We start from the raw sequence: 23,251 nt of genomic DNA, 5'->3' as shown, positions 1-23,251 counted from the left end.
ATAGTTTCATTCTTTGGGCAATAATGTTAAAGAATTTAAAACTGTATGAACTGTTTTTTCCAATCTATCTTAACAATTTTATAAGAAAATATAGCGTCATTATTTTTACAAATAGGTGATTTCTGTATTCTTGTAATAAATAGTAATAATAAAAAAAGAAACAGTTAAAATGGAGGTTTTTTGTAAGAAATTATGATTTTATACTTCTTACAAACGTACAAAGATCATGTTAAAAACGAAATATGAAGTTAAATGTGATCAGTTATACTGTATTGTTGTAGCATCTACTATAATAAAATTTTGAATAAAATCGATATTCCTTAAACGACTTATTATTATAAGATATAATTTATCATAATGTTTTACAGGAGTAGAATTTATTCTTATTATAAGCATCTTGAAGATTATTTTTATTACAATACAACAATTTAAAACACAATACTTTACATGTATTTTAAACTCATTTCAGAAAATTCTATTAAAATGTAAACAGTTTATTTCATCGTTTGCAAAAATATTTTCTCTTTTGCTAAATTGGAAAGCTTTAAATATAAAATGTACGAAATAAATAATGTCTGTAAAAAGTTACTTTTACTTCACGTACCACAATAATTGGCGTTAGCAGACAACCGGTAATCAATAATGTAATAGAAATTGTATCTCCCAAAAACTTGAAAGAAATTTTTGGGTCATTGCAGTAAAAGCCAATGCGCTGTTGCGGAATGGTCCCAAATTCCAATACTGTTAAAAGTACAATGACTGAAACAGACAATTTTATAACATACGTAATTATTCAACTGTGAGGTAATACTAAGAAATATTAGTTTTTCGTTTAGATAACAGAAAGTGAAAATGTATATTTAACGAGTATGAAAACGTATGTAATTTTTATTAATATAAAGAATTGTAACAATATATTTTGAAAAATATTTCAAAAATGTTTCAAACGTATCAAAAAATCAGTTTCTTTGTAAATTCTATGTCATTGTATTATGAATAAAACCCTTATAAATTTTGATGTATTGATTATTTTTACATTTTACATTATCAAGACGACCAAAGGCGTATGATCGAAAACTTTTATAGAAAGGTAAAGCTTGATGATTGATTTATTTTGTAATACAATACATATAACGTTTTTATAAATACCAATTTTACCTAATACGTTCGATAAAATTACAAATATTTATAAGAAAAGTAGATAAAATTGACGCAACAAAATGATAACAGATTTCTATAAATTAGTATTCTAGAAGGAAAGAACAAATTATATTTTAATTATAAACAATATTTTTTATTGGCCGATGATTGTTTTGTCTCGCCTACTACAACTCGTTTCTAAAACACAGCTACAGTATCTCTTCGTCCAGAACAGGCGATTGGAAACCGATATATAGTAGATATAACGTAGAAGAGACACAATTACTGCTGAATGCAAAAGCAAAATGGAATAAAAGCGAATCAGAGGAGTTAAAAAGGAGCGAAGAATGATACGAGACAGACGAAGTATCAATACTTTGTCTCATTTTGTTTTTTGGTCATCGGAGACTATGTATTTTATATATGCGACCGATGTGCATTTATGATAAATAATGTAGAAATGTATATATACTACATATTTTGTATATGCGACCGATGTGCATTTATGATACTAGGTTGTTCAATAAGTTTTGTCGTTCGATTGAACAAACTATTATAAGGCGTGATGCACTTATGATACAGGGTGATTCTCTTGTCAATGAACTTAAAGGAAGAAAGTGTCGTCGTCTAAACACACTAGCGATTATCCTGTGTTTGGATATATAGTGATGAGGTAGCCTCTGTTATATTATCGATTGGTTAACGACGATGACTACTGCAGTAGAAACAGCTGTATTTGTAACGTGTATGAACTAAAATGATACACACACTGGATAATCACTGGAGTGTTTAGGCAAAGGCCCTGTCTTTGAGTCCATTGAACAGAAAATTGAGTGTGAGAATTTAGAAAGATACATCAAGATAAAATATCAGTGCTTTTAAAATCCCTTTAACTTACTCCAAATCTATTTCGCTCTTACATCCACAAGCCAGGAATGAATCAAATGGTGGAAAGAGCATCCAATATTCAACGCCCAGACAAAATTTAGCTCCAACGAAGATATAGTATATTAATAAGTCAGATACGTTATTGCAAGAGCTGCCATTGAGATACGAACGGAGTCGAAATGATGTCTTTTACTAGTTCAGAGGTCTTGAGAATTATTCTCAATCGTGCTTATACACACACATACACACCAATACAAACTAAATGTGTTTGTTATTTTTTTTAATAATTTGTCCTGCTGTACTTTCTATAATTTTAAATATCTTGCTTGAAAGAATACGTAATACACGGACGCATAATAACTGACGTCAACTAAAAATTCATTCATATTAAAATTGCTTTTGACGTAGAAGTTTTTAACAGATCTCAGCAAAAGCGATAAAATGTGTTCGTAGAATCGGATTTCCTGTTGAAAGCTGCTACAATACGCACAGGTAGTGATGAAAGATGCTCTGATGTTTTTATGTAAAATTTAGTTCACTAAGATTTATTTAAAACAGTTTTGACAATTTTTACAAATAACGCATATACAAACAATGTTACAGTAATCAAAAACTAACAAAAAGTAATTATCATTATACACTGACTAATTATGCTAAAAATTTAAGCAGATTTCGAGGTAAGAATATAAAACTTAAATATATTGTTTTATTATAATTCATTCAGCTGTAGACACAATCGTATTAATAAACATACACAGGTGTATTCACGATAAAATGTTTTGTTTAATTATCAAAATGTGAACAATTTTCTTAATTATAATACTTTTAGTTCTTATACATTAGGAAGTAAACATTTATATTATATTTTTATCTCAATTAATTTAAAATTAATTTTCGATTTTCTTTAATTGCATTCTGTATTTATTGATTATAAAAGAATATTTATAGAAAAAATGTAGAATATATTACAAAAAGAATTTTGTATGTATTACAAAAAAAAAAAGTCACGAAAATCGTAGTGATATACTTGTACCATATTCTTGAACTAGAATTTGGGAATGTGGACATTTATTACATATTGTATGTATTAATAAAATGAGATGTTTCGGTTATTCACATTTATCTCCATTGAAGATTTTCGACGGTCGAGCAAAATTGGGAAACAACACAAGGGTGGTCTACAGGGATAAGTGTCGGATACTATCCGAAGGATAGTATTTATGATGGCTATAACAGGCGAACCTGTTCAGGTTCAACTACGGTGGTTTGATCTTTTTAATGGATCATAAAAAGGGAGATACGAGGGAAACATAACGAGTTTTTTTTTCAAACGAGAAATGGACTGAATAACAAGTCGGAAAAAATATAAGTATCCATCTTGAATATTTAATATATTTATAATATTTTATCACACTGATGTTAAGTTGTAATGCCAGTTGTCATTTCAGTGTTTATTTTATACAGAATTTGGACATAATTAGGACCCACATGGATTAGGTAAGTCAAATGGAAGGAAGTTAGTTTGGTGACATTGGCAATAGGAGTAGTTTATCGATGTGACAAACACCTGAAGATCACAAGAAGCAAAGAACTTAGGCTAGTGAACGATGAGATTTTAAGTGGCGTAACAGCGTCGAGTCGAAGCAGTGATGCAACTAGAACACTTTGAGGGCGATGTTATTGTTGCTGGATAACAGGTCCTATTAGAACATCAACGGCACGAGTTAATCCCTTGCAGATCTGCCTCTAGGTCATATGATACTTATTAATATTATCAAGATAGTTAATTGCGGTCGGTCGATGCAAACACAAGGGCAATGTGGTAAGAGGTTGTGCGACTAGCTATGGATGACAAAAGGTATTGGTATTGTGCCAAACAGTTACTAGATGAGCCGAGGAAAGACACGAGGCGCACTGTTGAACCAGTTAATCGTTGAGTGGTCTAGACTAACCAGGGCAGTTCATGACAAGCGACCTATTCAAGTATACAGGTACTTATGAGGTATCATGCCACATTGTTGGTTTATGGAAGATACATTCACAGCTACATATTATCGGCATGCAGATTTACAAGAACTGAGCGATGGGAAGTGTCGTAGATAGATGACGTTTATTGCAAGCAGTATATTAATTTCTCCAATAGAAGCTAGATAAGTGTACTTGCAATTCGATGACGTTTATTGTAAGCAGTATACTAATTTGTCCGATAGAAGCTAGATAAGTATACTTGTAAATCGATATAAGGTCGAATGTGTATCACATGAATAACGCGAAGTGTCTTTTAGTGATCAAGTGAAAATGTACTTAACCGTTATGTGACGTTAAATGATTCACCCTTATTTGTTTCTTATTTAACGTGTGTTCGAGGTCAGTCACATAGTCAGGATAGCCGAATGTTAGAGGATTTTTGTTAACGGCTACAAACATCTCGCAGGCCAGACGCCAGAACAGTGGTGGTTTTGTGGTAGACATGACGATTTGCAGATTTTAACAGTGGCAGGTAGCGTCGCCATCTTCTTCAAGCGGCTTGCTGTTACTGCTGCAGCAAAATCATGCAAGAAGATTTTCTCTTAATGATTTTCCCTCGTTGGAACCACCAAATTAGAAAAGATCTGTGAAGCATCGATTCTCCCAGAAGAGACAACGAGACGTATTCTCAGTCTACTAAGATAAACCATAGCAGTTGTCCAGAACAACAACGTCTCTCCTTCTTGTAAATCTGTGAATGTATTTTCCAAGAGGGTGAATTACAAGCATAGCAATCACTGTAATAGAGAGAAAGTCACTATCGGTATAAGAAAGCTCTTCGAAAGATGCACATTGTAAATGAGGTAATCATTTCCGATTCTTACGGAATACATGTGCATTTATGATGATTATTACAGGAAATTACTCCTATATAATATTCGCTTTAAAAAAATATGGAGCAGAATCACAGTGTAATACCCAAACCAAGATCTTTCCGTCAATTATCGTTGAAGAATATTAGCGATAGTTCTGCAAGAAGTGAATGATCGAGTAGAAGTGGTAAATTATAGATTATTGTTACCTGCAGGAAAATAACGTTCAAAACTTTAAGATCTAAAAAATAAACAATTGTTTTCTAAAAAAGATCTAAAAAAGATCTAAGAAACAAACAATTGTTTTCTAAAAAAAAAACTATTATCATAATATTCTAAAAAGAAGTTTAGGAAATGTACAAAGATTTATTACCGTGTAAAATACTCATAAAATAAACGAGCAATTAAAGGATAAGTTTCACGTAAAACAAGATAAACACAATGATTGTAAATCGAATACGAAGTGATATAAACTTCAACTCCTAAATATAGTCGTGATTCGTAGATAGTTGCCCGAAATGTGTTACCCTACGATCTTTAACAGTTCGTTAAAATATTAATTTTGAAATTCATCCTTTTTTTCGTGCAATTTTCAACAAATGCACTTGGACCTAAAATTTACAAATTAAAAATTTGTTTATCATTTCAACGTTACAAAAAATGTTTACTCAACCTAAAAAGAAGTATCTCGTCTCCAGGAAAACAAAAAAGAAAATACCCAATACGGTTAATAATTTCAGAGATAGAATTTCACGCGTACACGCCAGTTTCGCGAAAATGGGTAAAACTTGCAAACTTCGATGCTTTATACTTTTTGAATAAATTCGAATCTAGCAAAATTATGACTTACACTTCTTTTAATTTGATATGAACCGTAATATATTATCAAAGTTCTTGATCTCGATTACAAAGAGTGATTGATTCGATGTGATTAAAATAATGTTACGTTCATAGAGAAGAAGGTATAAAAAAAGTTACCTTTTTACTTCAGTAACTTATTAATAAACTGATATAACGGCATCCATGTGTCAGGAATAGCAGATCACTCGGTGTGAACAGTTCCAAGAAGTGGTGGGGATAACTTTGTGACACTTTGAAAGAGAAAAATAGTGACACTATGAAAGAAATCATAGCAACTTGAAATACAACTTTACACAATTATATTCATTAATAAATTTTCATTTAACAATTATCATTTGTATATATTCTTCGAAATCCCTGGAATAGATTTTAAATAAACGAAACGGAGGTATTCGTGATATTTACGGAAATATCAACAAAAATTTACGAACTGACTAAAATAGATGATTAATAAATATTATAACATGGTCAAGATCGGTAGCGTTCAAATTTAATCATTACTATTTACGTTATCAAATTTATCGTTGTTCTTGTAATATGAATTGGAAGGGTGCAGAAACTATCGTGGAAAATAGAAAAAACATTCCACGATGACTTGCCAAAGTTTATCGATGACATCTACAAAATTTTAAAGAGCGTGTGTCTGAGAGTTCACAAACGAAAGCCGCTTAGAAATATATAAGTCTTACTAAAACACCCTTTATTTCTTCAGCGTAAACACTGGATTTAATGTCTATACAAATAATTTGTTCGGATGGAAAATGTGTTTCTCATCCTCTAGTTTAGCGATTTTTAAACTTTTAAATCTATCTTTATATTTCAAAAAATTGATACGGAGATCCAAAGATTTTTTATTTATGTGGATTCCATCTATCGATGTTTACAACTGTGAAACTTTAAACTTTGAGAAATTTTGTAATTAAATATATACATTTCTTAATGTACTTAAATTTATTTATAACTTCGTAAATATATGATAAAAATAAATTTATTACTTGTTAAATATACATTCTTTTAAAGAAAATTCATTATATTTTTTTTTCAAAATAAAAATATTGTTATTTTTAGTAAGATAAATAATAGTGCTTTAACACGTTATTTTAAAGGAACACAGCTAAATTCTCATATTTGCATTCATTCTTTTGCTATTGTTTCGTCTACTTTCGTAGTTTAGCAATATTTTCATCGTATTTCAATTTTATAAAACTACGATATTATAAAATGTTCGCGAAAAAGAAAATGTAAAAACGATAGAAAATATTCTATAATATTTAATCGAAAGACATTTTTTAAAATATTACTAAAATTATACATACATAAATTGAAGTATATTTAATGACTAGGAACCTAACACAACCTTAGCGCGTTGCTCACGTTCCTCTTTTCTCGTCTCACCAATGTAAATATTAACACGGATAATAGGAACAAACACGTTGGGCATAAATAATCGAGATTTTCCTGTATTATGAAAATAGTTTTGACTTTGTCGAGCCCTCGAATAGTTCATACGGAACACCTTTTGAGAAACCTCATTCTAATATAACATATCATAGTTTTATAATCAAAGTAATTTTTCTCGAAAATTACGCAACCGATTAAAAAAATGTATTCTCCATTTTTTATTTATTTTTTATAAGGAATCGTCCATTTCGTCTGTTGTGCCACGATTTATTGGACAATTTGTATATTATTAAATTAGTAAATAAGAATACATCTCGAAATTTAGATAGGAAACTTTCGGTGGAAACATTTCATCACGCACATATTTATAAATGATGAGTTCAGCTTGTTCTCTGTTTAGTACTTACAGAAACTATAAACGTTACGTTGATTTATCACTTTTGAAGTTCTCCATTTCGACACAACTTTTCTGCGACTCGCGCTAACACTCTCACCCATGTTATTCAATTGTCGCACGTGTTTACTCACAGGCGAGTGACACCAGAAGAAATAGAACGACTATGTAACTAAGAATGACAGTGAAGAGAAAATAAGTGAATTTAGGAAAAACGACAGAGTGATGGAAAGGAGGAGAGGTGAATTAGGAAAATATGAGTAATTTCCGTTTAAATGCCTATTCAAGGCAAAATCACGGACACTACTGCGCTTTTCTTAGATGAAGCAATGGTATTTGGACTTTTTGCTCAGCGCATGCGCAAATGGTACACGATATCGTACGATTGTCCAATGATATAAATCAAAGATAAAAACTAAATCCTTTCCCTGTAAAATCAAGATCAGATTACAAAAGTACGATAAGTGTACACAAAGAAATAAATTATCGTCCACTGTACTAATAATAATTTATTAAATAAAGCAAATTTTAAAGAAAGTAATAAACTGAATTTTGTATCATTAAATTGTAATATTTCTAACAAACAAATCGGAAATATTTTTAATAATTGTAATTCTATATTTATTAGACAACAAAATAAAAAATATACTTTTCTTTGTACAAATTTTCCTTAAAAAAATAAGAACAAAATCATTCGGGTCAAATTGAGAAATTGGTGACTTAATTTGGATTATCGATATTCTAATTTGAAACGTAATATCATAAATAAAATATTAAGTTTCATATTTAAATTAATGTATATATTTATTTCTTTATTAAGTACTGTATTTAAGTAAACGTATATATTTATTAATTGTTTACATCGATCCAAGTATTACTAACAATTTTTTACTGCACGATTGTTGCACCTGCGTACTTATCGTGAGTTCACATTTTTTTATGCTTTAAACTATTAAAATATCAATTTTGCTTCTTGAAACAATTATAAAAACTCATCATAGCGAACCAAAATGCTGAACTACTAATTCCTACTACGGTTTGTATATTGGTTCTATTTCAGTTCTTTAACAGTTTCGTAACGGTATTCTGACTGTTATATATCGATACTGTAACTTTTCTAACAGTGATATATTATATTTGTGAATTAAATTGTCAAAAGTGTACCGCTCGTATTTGTTACTAGTATGATGTATCGTCGTTAAATTTGTCGTTACTTTATAAATTTGTAATAAATGAATAAATAAATATAATATAGTATGAATTAAAGTAATGTAAATTTGATAGAAATTAAATTTTTGTATAAATTTTATATAAATTTTAATGGCTTTTTGAAATGTAATATCATAATAATCGAGAATCGATCATTGATCAATCCTCAATGCAAATTACCGACGGTCTGGAGTCATTGATAAGTTATCCACTGAAGATGGTTCATATTACTTAATGAAGATGGTTTGAAGACAAACTTCATACGCTAAAATTTCGAATCAAAGAATTCGGTACCACTTGCACATTTTTTAATAAATCCTTACTTGAATCCTTTAAAATAATGGTCTAGATAATTATTTAAATAAAACATTCTTATTCGAATAATTTATCCGGATAGTCGTTCGTTATTCGCATTCTTCGTCGGTGACGAATACTGTTTTATTGAAATAAAACTCCTATTTGAATAAAAGTTTATTTGTAACTTGCAAATACAAATTTACCTAGATAAAGTGTTATTCTTTATTCCTTATTTCTTATACGAATAACCTTCTCTTCAAATAACGTTAACAAGGAACGAATATTGATTCATTATGTAAATGATTTAACAATCAATTACGTATAAATATTCAAATTCACATTTTTTATTTACTTGTATATGAAAAATCAGCCATTTTCTGGTTTTACCACGGTTTCGGAAACACTTTGTATATAATGAATAAATATTTCGGTTGTTCATCTTGATTGTACAAAAAATTCGGATAACGAATAATTAGTAACGCTTTATTTAAACAAGTTATTATTCAGAAGACACAAATAATATTTTATTCGGATACAACATTATACGTTAAAAATAAACGCCCACAAAATTCGAGTGTTGGTCAAATTCCGTTTAAGGATATTAATATATAGCCGTTGCTACACTCCCCCATTTTTCCTCTTTAGAACAAGGGTGCCATAAACCTTGAGAATTATCGATAAACCCACCCTGTAGGGTAGAAACATATTACTTAATGAATATGAAGGGAATTTGAACGCATGGTCTTGTCTTCAATCTTGTTCTTGTTCTTCGGATCTATCCATAGTGAGTAAAATATTACAAATAATCTTTACTTGTCTTTGAATTGTGTACATTCGAGGGTTTATTGTTTTGTATGCGTAAACCAATGAATATATTTAATATTCCCGACATCAGCGTACTTAAAACGATTTAAATCAGGAAATAGATGTTTCCTACAGTTCTTATTAAGAATATTGGAGACACTTCTCTTCTTGTTACCAGAACATAGAATATCGACAGTTTACGTGAAAATTCTGAATAGAAAAGTTTGTTTTCTTACTCATAAAAAGCCTGACCCACACATATATATCGTGCTTCTATTCTTCTATTAGATTGACACTCTACACAAATCCGCATGAATATTCCACTCTAATTAGTGACTACACTTTCAAATCAACTATCGTAATTATTGCCGCTAGATACAATCACACGGTATTTGTTTTAGATATATTAGTGTAAAAAATTACGTCCGACGCTACGAATACCCGCATGACTTCATTTCAATGTGCCTACGGTTATCTTGTCTTTTTGCATTATTTCTTTTAATTTTTTATTTCTTACGCACAAATGTTTTTGCAGGCACTGTCTTCCATATAAGATCGGCCTTGTCTGTGATGTAAATAGTTTTTAAACTGATATTCTTTTCATTTATTTTTGATGCAAAATGTTTCGTCCCTTCAAAAATTAAGCACTTCCTGCTTCCCCATAAATGTTTCAGAGACGAATGGTGTGCCAATCTTTAAATTTTTGCAACCAATCTCTGCTAGCTTTAAAGTTGGAAGACGTTGTAATATCTTTGCTAAATTTTACTATAAACTTTATTGACAAAAGATGAAGAAACAAATCCATGTACAGAATTCAACCGTGAATTTGTGCAACCATTTCGTAAAGGTTGGTCATGACAGGTTCAATTAGAAATAGAAAGAAATATCTTTCGCTTCTAACCAGTTAAAATTTAGTTAAATAAATATGGTATATTGATTTTCTAAGATTAAACTTGTGTTACTATCGTCCCCATCCAGTGTTACAACCGACCCGGACTGCTAGTGTTACAATCGCCCCCGATGACACTTGTAAATTTGATGAATGTTATAAATATGTTTATGAATGCTAAGTGACGATCAGCATTTCTTTAAGGAAGATCAAATTGATGTTTTAAAGCAAAAGACAAAAATATATTTGCTAAAAGAGCGTTTATATAACAATTTTAAAATAGCAAGTAAAGTTAATCTTTGAGTACCGCAAAGCTATTTTCTTCATTATACAGATGTCTATTTTGCATCTACATAAATATGATAGATAAGCGTGTTCCAAATGTCATTTTACACTATGCACCTGAAAATTTGTATTAATATTTATTATATGTTTCGAGATATTTGCAATGTTACCACCGCTTCTCTCCTACTTCCTGAGTATTTTCTGTAAAATAGACGATAATACAGTAATACAAAAAGTGTATTATTTATTATTTTTAATGCCGTGTAATAGCTTTACAACATTTTGTATTTCATTCTTTAAATCGTTTTCATATTTTGATAACAAAAGTTAAAATTTTTCTTTATATATCGAAAAATACTGATGTTGAATAACCAATCCCGAGTTTGTTGTTACTCAATCCGAGTTAGGGGTGAGTCCTTTGTTCCCACTCGAAGAGTCGAAATCCCCACAACTTTAAAATTTGTTAGTTACCGCACTGTACTTTCTTGTGTAAAATTTGGTCTCGTACAAATTTCATCTTTTACCGTACCTAGACACGAAGGCAGCACTGTCCAAGCGAGGTTGCATAAGCATAATGGTCAAATGAGCTATTGCAGCCTGCAGTCTGCAGCCTATCCAACGCCATATTGAAATTCCCCCACTACTGCGTAACTAATCCAGTAGCCACGTGCTCGTGAGCTCTACATCGGACAACTTCGGAAAATCGAGAAAGAAGGCGAATGTAAGGCTTTCTCTGTCGTTCTCGAAAGACAAAGTTCAATTTGCAGGCAGACGGTTCGACTAATCAGCATAACATTGCGTTACAGAGCATATAAAATTGTTTAAATTATATATAAAGAAAATTTCGAATCATAGAAAAAATCGATTTTAACAAATTTATTCGTAAATACTTCAATCGATTTTGATCGATGTACTGGTAAATTACGAGCTATAAAAATGATATACTAGTACAATTGTTTACATTTCTAAAGAATGTGACGCAAGCAAGGGAAAAAATATTCATTACATTACACGTGATAGAATGCTATAAATTTTTGTCTAGTAACGAACATATTAATGTATGCACATTTAATGTACATACATAACTGTCTTCTATTGCGCAATACTGCAGAAAAATTTCAAATTTATTTGCATAATTATCTCAAAGTTTCCTCTGTAAATAATATACGTATACAACAGACAAGCGAATTTGCAGCAACCAAAGGATATTATTTTAATAGTAATTACCTACTACGTGCAACTATTTAAACGATTGGTTATATATTAACCACTACAAATCGTCGTTATGTGCAGTATGTAATTGTAATTTATTGTTACCCGGATTCCAACATCGGTACAATTTTGTTTCGTCCTCAATTATATTGTTATAGTCGTTTCCAATTCTTCGTAAAGCAGAATACATGCATTTTCGCCTCTTATTTTGTCTATCTTTATCTTCATTTAGCAATTAATACTATTATTGTTAAATCTTAACATTAAACCTACCGACATTTCAGTTTACCTATTATTACCGTGACCGGTTAAATGATTGGTCTTTAAAACAATTTATATTTCTTAATATAGAATAAAGATGATAGTCAATTTGACAGTGAAAGATATAGTTTCTATTATTTAGAAGTAAATATTAGATTGCACATTTTCCACATACGTATTTTTTACATTTTAGACAAATTTTGTTAGGCTCCTTGTCTTTTCAATATCTTATCTGACATGTTTTCCGTTCACGTGAACCTATTTTTATATTTGCGACTGGTATTGCTTGATTTTCTTTGCTTAGCTGTTGCTCCTTTTGATATTTGGCAGCAAGTTCTTCTGCCAATTGAAATGAAAATTCTTGCCTCGAAATTCCTTCTCCCATGATTTCTTTATATAAAACCCAAAACCCAAACATTTTACCGTGTATTTTCTGACCATTTGGCCATTTGGTCACATCTACGCCGAATTTGGTGTTATTATATAATCTAATTGTCCCTGTGAAGTTACACATTGAACTAAGAATCAGTACTTTTTTATTTGGTTCAACTGTGTAAATTATCAAAGTACAATTATTTGAACGATATAATTTTGTTGAGAAACGTATCAAATTGTCCATTTTCTATCTCGCCAATTTTAGTAGCTTCCTAGTATTTGCGCGAATCGTTCCAATGACTGTAATTTTCTTTGCTAAAAGTTTAATCGCTATCGACACGCTTGTAAAAAAAAATTGTTCATGATTATATTTCATCCACATCTCGTATACGGTTCTACTAATTTCAGAGGGACAAACTTCTTAAACGGAACTGAAAGTTCTCTCCTTTTATCTTTTCCCAAATATAGAAAGCTGTTTATTATATATTTGCTAATTGCATTGGACGCTAAGCAGAATTTGATATCAAATTTGTTCTATTTATTGGGCATGTACTGAGTGAATATACACGTTGCTTTTATTGGAAACAATTGTTCATTGGTTATTCAACAAATTTTATCGAACAACTGTTCAATGTAGTACTATTCAATAAGTTTGATCAAAAGACAGTACTGTTCAATGTAGTACTATTCAATAAGTTTTATCAAAAGACAGTACTGTTCAATGTAGTACTATTCAATAAGTTTTATCGAACGACAGTACTATTCAATGTAGTACCAATCAATAAGTTTTATCGAACGACAAAACTTATAAATATGTGGTTCTGGTTTATAACAATTTTGATCGTTCTCAACAAAATTGCACCAAACTTCCCTACAAGTTTTTTATCCTACAATGGTGACAAAAATCAAGACAGGGAAATGAACATAAGTAGTCATTTCTCTTCCAGACGTAAATCAACGTTACCATTGTCTCAGCTCCTTTAGATCATGCATCATTACGATTTCAAATGATCGATCGTAGTAGGTGAAACAGTCTACAAAATTTGTCTCAGAAAACAAACGATAAAAAGAGAAGCGAATACTGAAAAATGTATGGCGAGTATATTTTAGAAAAAGTCGTGAAGTTTAAAGGCGATGCAATTACGTAGTATATAGATAATTTTAATCGAAGTTTTAAAACCGGTCTTCAGATTAGAATAATTAGAATATTTTTTCATGTAGCTATTGTTACGAATAAAACATTATCAACTAAATGAATGAAAGTTCTAATCGAATTGCGAGTAACTTTTCGCTAAAGAGCTGAACGTGCTATAGTGTACGCGTTAGCATGGCGTGATCATCACCTGATAAACGCACGCCTTCGTGGGATTTATCTTTACCATCTAAAAGATCGCTTGCGGTCAACTAACATGAGTATAGTGCGAGCGGAATGTCTCTTCTGACACGAGTACTTGTGTATAAATTAATGTTCGACAGTAATTTCTGCTTTGAAATGATAATTTATATACTGAATTCAAGTAATGGAATCATTCCTACCACTGTTCGTGTTTTTCAACTCAAACGATTGTCGACTCGAGCGGCCGGCAGCTGTGGATTTACAAACCAGCTGGTCAACTTCAAAGCGATGTTGCATACGTATCGGCGAGACAACCAATAATGCGAACTAAGTATCAATTTATATTTATCATTATATCTTCGTAAGAATGTTATCAATGGACTGACGATATTTTCCTGATGAAAATGAGACTAAACACAACCGTATTCGGACTATTTTTCCTTGTACGTTATGCGAATCATCTTCTTATCACTTTTGGACTGAAAAATTGAAAAATTTCCAATTGAATATATTTATATAAAAATAGTCAAAATACGGTCGTGTTTGGTCCCATTTTCATCAAGATCTCGCTAAACCACTGATATTTATCGCGAAACTCAATGAAAAATATAAAAGTTTTTAGTTTGCAACAGCAGAACCTGGTTTCAAGTCCTATTATTATTAATAATTATTTTAGTATAAAATTTATAATTTCTCGTACATTGTACAATTAAAACAATAACATTTTGGAAGCTTTGGAGGTTCCAATACTTACAGTTACTGTTTGACGATTTGTAAAGTATTCGGTTGTAATTCTTAATTAAGTTAGTCGTAACACTGACGAAACGTTAAAACAATTGTCGAAAGAAAAAGTGTGGTATCAGGAACGATGGAATAATCGGACAATATTTCATGAACGGCATATTTACGGGTACAAAATATGAAGCATTTACACGGAACTTTATTAAAAGATGTAAAAATGAATATTCGTCAATTAATGTAATATCAACACGATAATAGTAAAGTAAAATATATAGTAAAAGCTGCACTCGATAGGATGTTTTTGAATTGACATGATACCTCTTGATATATTTTTTTTTTTGGGGGGGGGGGGGGTTGAAAAATATGTAGAAACAGAAGCTAACAAGATCAAAATGTATAATACAATAATTACGTTATGTTTTGCAATCAGTTCAAAAGTGATAAGAAGTGTAAATGTTTCAGTAGTTCGATGATTCCAATATTGCATCGATGCAACCAACCATCACTTCGAACACCTTTTACGACGTAAATCTTATTATTTGATCCTATTATTTGTTATCGAATGACTTTGAATCATAAGTCAACGGAATTGTCTAAAGAATGATTATTTTATTAAGAATGGGAAAGTATCGTACGTCATTTGAAAAAATCAAGGTGACCATAAAATTTCTAAAATCCCTTCATCTGTAAAAAAAAATGATTATCGTTACATTATGGTTTGTTTCAAACTATGTAACTTTCGTTAATAAAGTTTTTCTGTATCTTTAAAGGTAACAAAGATATTCAAGGTGGTCAAAATTATTGGTTCCAGCTGTATGCACACCTGTCGTCGTCGCATAAACCGTTGGACAATGGCCTAGTTTTATTACATGCTCGATGTATCAACTTTTCACGCATATATTGTATAAACAGAAATCAATCCGTATTGGAATAATTGCAAAATTATACAAATCTTGATTATTTCTAAACGAATTGGATCAAGATTTGATCGTTCGTAGAAAGACCGTGCTACCAAAAATTAATTTTCGTTAAAAATAGTTCAAAACTACATCACCTGTAGTTGCAAGATTAAAAATAAGTAGTAAACGACATGGCTGTTCTGTATGTGTATAGCATATAAAAATCATATATACAAAGAACATTTAGTAATAGTTCGTAAAAGATGTATAAATAAATCTTAGTTTGTATTTATTACAATCTAGTTCTAAATTACTACTTTGATTTAGTTTAAGTTACTCAGAAAGCACCCAAAATTACTTATAAGCTTTTGTATTAATAAAAGAATTATTTGTACTTTATGTAAGCATAGTATGTAAATAATATATAAATCCTTATTCGATATTTCTAACACTCCATTCACTTATCATAAATGGAGATCAAATTTATTTAAATATTCCAATACTTTTCCGATGCGGATCAATTTCACCCGAACAATTCGAATGTAAACTGTTATCGTAGAAGAGTTACAACAGTATTTCCAAGATTCTTTCAACTTAATATAAAAGAAAACATTTTAAAACTTATCATTGTGTAATTAGAAATATCCAACAAACCAGTTGGATGAAATTGATCCAAATGTTAAATTGTATATTTAATTTAAATTTTGCATTTGTATGTTGTATGTCCGTTTTTTACATTAAGTGTTTAGAATTAAATAATTAGAGACAGGTGTATCCATGAACCATATACGTCGGAGCAAGTAGTGAGGCGAAGATGTGGAAGAGAGGGAGGATGTAACAAAATTCATTAAAAGGTTAAATCCTCACCTTCTTGTCGTTTCAATATACATCGTTTCGCACAGCCATGAACTTAACGATCGACTCATTATAATTCTCTAATCTTTTAATTTGTTTCATTGCAACACAGTTCATTGACGTTTCACCGCGTGCGTGTGTATCTAGTTATTCAATGCGACACGCCCGAGAAAAATTGTAAGCAGACTGTGGTCTCATATGGTATTATGTTACACAGTTCGCGGTTTTGCAGTCAACTCCCATTGCATGCATGGTTTCATTTCTAGCGTATATCTGTCCAGGTATAGTTGTCGAACAAACGTGCACGAACAAATACAAATAAGTACGTTAAAGTACGTCTATGTATGTGACATTACATTTTTTACCTTGTATGCATGATTCAGATTACTTGGTAAACAAGTATTACAATAGTATTTATACAAACTGAATAAAATTACAACTATTTGATCATTCGCACATAAGATTTTTCATGTTTTCTTTTATAAGAAATAAGTTTGACTTTCATAATAATGGATCGCGGAAATAAATGGTAACTTATTTTATTTGCTTTTTTCATTATAAAGAAAAATGAAACAAAATATAATATAAGGTAATACGAGATTATTTACATTGGTTTAGTCGGTTTTATGATATCTTTATACTAGCCAAAATGTTTACCAGCCAATTAAAGGAAACACTTTCGTGTTTTTGTTCGACACAAAAATTACATCATTTTTGAGATCATAGACATTGTCTGGAAATAGTAAACGATATGCGCTTCCGACTATTTATCTGCTAATGCAATAACCGTCGCTTCAATTAACGAGCTGACACTTCCTGGCAGCCATTAGAGACATGCGCCACTTCAATCGATGTAAATATAAAGTAAAAATCATTAAACAACAATCGTTACGTTTTTGATAATAGACAATGATCAGCAACACTTTTGTTTCGATACATTTTAACAAGTACCGATTCAAAAATTATTAATAAAAATTAATAGCTGGTTACATTAAATTTACTTAGTTGAAGAGGACCAGAAGTGAAACTGCAACGTTTCATCCTTAGTTGCTTCGGTGACATTTTGACCAAGTATCTGGTATCGTGGGTCATTTATGACCCATTACCGTTTTGCGTAGATAGTAATGAGAATTGTTGCTTTAAATGGTATTAATCGTTACGTGGGATACGTATAAAAAAGAAACAATAGACTTTTTAAAAATCACTATTTGTGTTGGTAATTATACAACAGAATATGAAACGAATTGAAAGTTTAACGTAATATGTTAATACAGAAAATAGTACAGGTACAATGAAACTAATAATTGAAATGATATAGCAAATAAATAAATAACTGAGATATAAATTAAACTTAATTAACTGTTTTAACCATTTTTGAATAATACAAAAAATCTGTCACGGTGATGTTACCGAATACAGAAAACAAACGTGAAACTTTGTAAGATTTCTAAGTCATGATTATAAACAAAATAATACTTCTTTGGTATCGAATATTCTTTAAAAATTATTTTTCTTCTTACATTTTACGCAAAATGTAGAATGGCCATTACGGGCATAAAAATATCTTCTAACGTTTTCCTTAATAGTAATTTCTTCATCGTCATCTCCGATTTCTAGATCAGTATCATAATCAGAATGTTCACTCTGTTTGTCTGCGGCACTGATGTCACCGTTACATTCATTTTCAATCAGCATCTCAGTATCACTCACATTCAATAAGTTGACAATTTCCGTTAACTTTGCTTCAATGAAACTTTTCCATATTTTGAATATCACTTAGTTTTTTGATAACACACGCAACTAGAATGGTCGTTTAAAATATGATCCAAATGCAATAACAATGTAATAGACGTTCAGAATAACGAAAATAATATTTTAAGGTAGCATTAAAAATTATATCTTATACTAAGGCCATATAGAAAAGCAAAGACCATGACATTGTCTAACAAACGGAAAAACAACAACTGAAACAGTTGGAGGTCATCAATGATCCAACAATATCAACTACGGATTGTATGTGTCATACCATAAATTGTAGTAAACTGTTTAAGAAACAGGATATGGAGTGCCAGTTTTTAAATCAAATTACACCATAGATTTCTTAGCATGGAAAAATATTTTTGTTTTCCAATATTTAATATATTTAATATGCCTGTTACTTTTACATTACGTTGAATATATTTTATGTTGTGCATCACGGTCTTTCCCTGTCTCTTATTTATTACTGTAATAATTTTTCCATCTTCTTTTATTTATGTAGAAGCAGTTTTGGAAAACTTTTAGAAAACATATAATCTTGCTTAGTGAAATTCGACTCGGATATCTTCTTATTTACAAATTAAGGATTATCCACTTCCAAGGATTAAATATCGTCTGACATTTAACTAAAAAATGTACACAAATTTATATAAAAAAAGAAATGAACATACAACCTCGAAAGGAACGTGTTAAACAGCTAGTTGAGACCTACAATTTAAAGTATGACTCATTAAAAAGACGCATTTCTAATTATGGTCTTCTCCTCGTTAATAATTAGTTCATTGACCTTCGTTATATTAAACAGTATTAAAATATACATGTTTTACAGCGCAGTATAAGCATTTAAACAACAATAATGTTTTTGTACCAAGTTTTCCTACTTACTATGTATTGTACATAAATATATGGAATTATATACATACATATATAAATCCGTATATAGTAAATAATAATAGAAAAGTTTCTTATGTTTTCAATATAGGGAAATTACATCTATACTGCTCATGTTATTTTGGAAAGTTAATTAAATTGCGCCTATGTTATCCCAAGTTCCTCTATAAGCGTAAATATAATGTTACAAGGTGATAAAAAAAGAAAACAATTTTCTAGTGCATACTGTTAAATTATAGTATATTATACTGTATAATTATACATCATACAACATAATTTAAATATACTCGAAAACATTTATTAATAAACTCAAAATGAAAATAAATCGTAAAATAAGCAAAACCATGAAAAAAAAAAGGGTGAAAAAGAAAGAAACAAAAGGAAAACTCAAACCTGATAGGGCGAGTAAAATATCCAAAAGCAGCACCCAACGTATAGTACTTTTACAGATACTCATGATCTTTTCGGAAACCGTACGCGTTGTTATTCCGTCTGTATTATCCAGGATTTCTTCTAATGTGGTCGTACTACAATGAGTCAGTTGTTCCGTTGATCTCTACAACAAACATGTATACATATATAACTTATTTTAATATTTAAGGATAAGGAGGTACAAACGCAAATACAATAGCACAAAATACAAAGGTTGAAATACAATATTAAGTAAAGATATATTGGACGCAGTTTGAATTTTATGCAATACAACGAAATACAAAGATTGAAATATAATGTTAAGTACAGATACATTAGCCGCAGTTTGAATTCAGACAATCTTGATAAATGGGGGAAGGAAATTAATCAAAAATGAATAGCCTGAGTTTTATTTGGAAATATGGAAAAAAAATAATTGGTATTAAGCTGAAAGGGATAGAAGGAAATATAAGTTATGCGAGAGAAATTATGAAACGCTAAAGTATTTAATTAAAGATTGAAAGATCAGACTGTGCTGTAGAGAAAATTTTAAAAGGAAATAATTGTGATTATCGATAATTAAATGGCTAGAAATGACAAATAAGAAAAGAGAAGCAAAAATGGAGGAAAATTTGTAGTTGGTTCAATAAGTTAAAAACCTAAGAAGGACTGTAAAAATCAAAAGAAAATAAGATGTGTATATGTAAACTAAGCCCATTCTGAAGCATATTTTTAAAGTATTAAATTTTACATATATTATTTATTTTAAGCATTAACTGCAATACGCAATTGTAAAATCTATCTAAGAAAAACGTTTAACAACACGCTGTATAAGAAGGTAACACTGTAAATTATATGTATAGTCAAAGTTAAGACAAGTTCATTTCAGACATAGATAAGTTACATAGTAAATACCCAAAAATTATGCTACTCTAATTGGATATTTAGAAATCACGGTCATCAAACATCGCGAAATTAACATAGCTTTAACAATTGATATGATTTCTTACAAGTGAAATTTTACCAACACATTATACCGATTGTTTTCGAGATAAGCCGGAGCAGAAGATTTTATCATTCGTACACGATGAATAAACCCGAGGACTTAAAAATCGATTAATTTTGATTTTATTAAGTGTACAGATAAATAATCTACCATTTCGTATTGCGTGTGAAAAAACAATTTCTATTCGACGAATTTCCTTGCGACTTTGTATCGTGATAGCATTAACAGAGCTTTACTAAAAACATTACAGAACAAGTCGATAAAAAGAACATAGACTCAAAATAATTTGGACAAAAATGGCTACAAGTAAAGAGCAAATTCGTCGTTGCGTTTTGTACGAATTATAGCAAGAGAGAGTTACTATAAAAGCGTGCGAAACGGTTTGCTTCTTTCTCAACGACAATATCGCACCATATAACATACGTATGTTTCGTATAGGCAATTTAAAAAGGGTGATTTTAATCTTAACAACTGTTCTCAAAAGTGTGGAAACGCAACGCTTCAACAACCTCTATATGGGTTATAAATAAATCTAAAAAGAACTTGTATCACAGTTGGAAATAAGCTGACAAAAAATCTTCAATCGGTTACACGAAATCGATAAAATTCAAAAAGAGAAAAAACGGTTCTCACACAAATTAGCAGTTGTCGAGTCAAATGGTTGCACAACGATACCGGACCTCGCGTGGTAAAGTTGACCGAAGACACCCGGTGTATTTATCGAACAGACCAAGAGTGAGGGCAATATGTATTTCAGGATGTATTCGATCGATGAATACCTTACTAATGTGTATTTTGTTTATAGTCGAAATCATTTGGCTTTATCATCGAATACAGAATACATTGGAATGAATTTACATTTTATTAGTAACAAAGTAAGTAAAAAATACTTGATTCGATTGCAATAATCGAGATATTTTCATTTAATTAACGAATAACGAAAAACGTTCATTCATAGGTTTTATTACTTTCGCGTGAACCAAGTATTCCTTACATATTTATCCATCAAACAAAACCTTTTTTTTTTATTACTTTATTCAATTTTTGAATACATTATAAGTATAATTGTAAAAAAATAAATTGTACATTTAATCTTGCACAGAGGTTTCTTCTGCCACTGATTAAATCGAGTGCGAAAACGTGAAATATTACATTAAGATTTGATTAATGAATAATGTATTTTTGATTTGACAGTGAAATATCAAATATGAGCATTGTTCATTTACCAGATATTGAATATCTACAAAATAGTGTATGTGGTATTTAACGATGCGTCGAATGTGAGTTACCGAATTGTTTGATACCAGGTTGTGCAATAAGTTTTGTTGTTTTTTCCATTGTGAAAAAATACTATGACACTTCAACTTTGAACAACTGTAAATATACGAATGAGTCGACAGATCTACATGAAACTTCATACATGTTCGTCAAATAGTAGTACTATCTTTAGAAAAATAAAACGACGAACCTAATAGCTCCATTTCTTATCGAACAATAAAACTTATTGAGCAACTTATTACTTGATAGTATGATCGAATATGAAACAGAATAGATACAATTTCTATATTTTGGCCGTTCGCTATTTCAACACGTATAGTAATCCAGTACTCAACGGTTGTTTCCATGTTTCAACATCTAAATATAAAAGAATGCAAGTTATCTCTTTTTATCGTCCTGTTTCTGTTAGTCTGTCAGTAGACTACAATACAGTTCTTTAATTTTTGGGTAATTTCTAAGTAGATAGTATTTTAGTTTCGTCTCATGTTTGATTATTCGTCAAACAATCAGTATATAAATAACGAAAACATAAAACACTCACTGTAAATAAAATATGTATAATTAAACGGTGTAATACATTCACAATGAAGGTGAATATTTAGTTATTACAAACTATCTGCATACTATCAGATTATTCATCACTTATCCTAAGCATTCAACACAAGAAACAAGTGAAACCTTATTCGAATAAAAAATGACGAATAAAACCAATGTACAACGATTTATTTGTAGCATTTATTCGAGTGGATAGTTTAATTTTTGTCTGTTCATTAGGATATACTTAATTCCATATTCAGTTTTATTCAACAGATATAAAGTTGTTCATTTGTTACGGATTTACAGTCGTTCCGATCAATTGTAAAATGTCTTGTCTGGCAAACTTTCTTGATGAAATAAGGAATTGATTATAAATACTAACTATTATACTACTTGACTACTATAGTACTATTGTTGGTGAAATAAGAAATTGACTATACTGTAAGTAAAAACCAATTTCTTTATCAGGCTGTGATTTGTATCTTGTCTGAAAGTTAATAAAAGTTGCTAACAAATGGCAGGAATTACTTATAACGAAGAATTGTGTCTCTATGTATAGATACTAAACATTGAGTTTATAAAAAATAGTGGATTACTTACATGTACGCATAATACTAAATACATATTATGTTATATTTTTTGGAGCAACAACGACATTCTGTAACGACCTCGATAATTTAAGG

The 23,251-nt window shown here is 30.2% G+C and overlaps 1 protein-coding gene across 7 annotated transcripts in view; it reads right to left on the bottom strand.

Moving 5' to 3' along the window:
* Positions 1 to 23,251, bottom strand: part of LOC143143969 (phospholipid phosphatase 1) — a 56,670-nt gene that overhangs the window by 10,334 nt on the left and 23,085 nt on the right. For 5 of the 7 annotated variants that reach the window (XM_076305857.1, XM_076305858.1, XM_076305856.1 and 2 more), the window contains exons 2-3: positions 19,730 to 19,892; positions 605 to 759 (exon numbers count right to left, since the gene is read on the bottom strand). In XM_076305857.1, coding sequence (XP_076161972.1) covers positions 605 to 759; positions 19,730 to 19,892 — 318 coding nt within the window. Of the gene's footprint in view, positions 1 to 604; positions 760 to 4,337; positions 4,748 to 5,846; positions 5,960 to 7,537; positions 7,835 to 19,729; positions 19,893 to 23,251 lie in introns of those variants that run through there. The other 2 variants (XM_076305859.1, XM_076305860.1) reach the window with 2 other exon arrangements.

This window comes from Ptiloglossa arizonensis, chromosome 3 (assembly GCF_051014685.1).
Source record: "Ptiloglossa arizonensis isolate GNS036 chromosome 3, iyPtiAriz1_principal, whole genome shotgun sequence".
Lineage (NCBI taxonomy): Eukaryota > Metazoa > Arthropoda > Insecta > Hymenoptera > Colletidae > Ptiloglossa > Ptiloglossa arizonensis.
The sequence above is the reverse complement of the archived record's forward strand: the minus strand, read 5'-3'. Positions and strand labels throughout refer to the sequence as shown.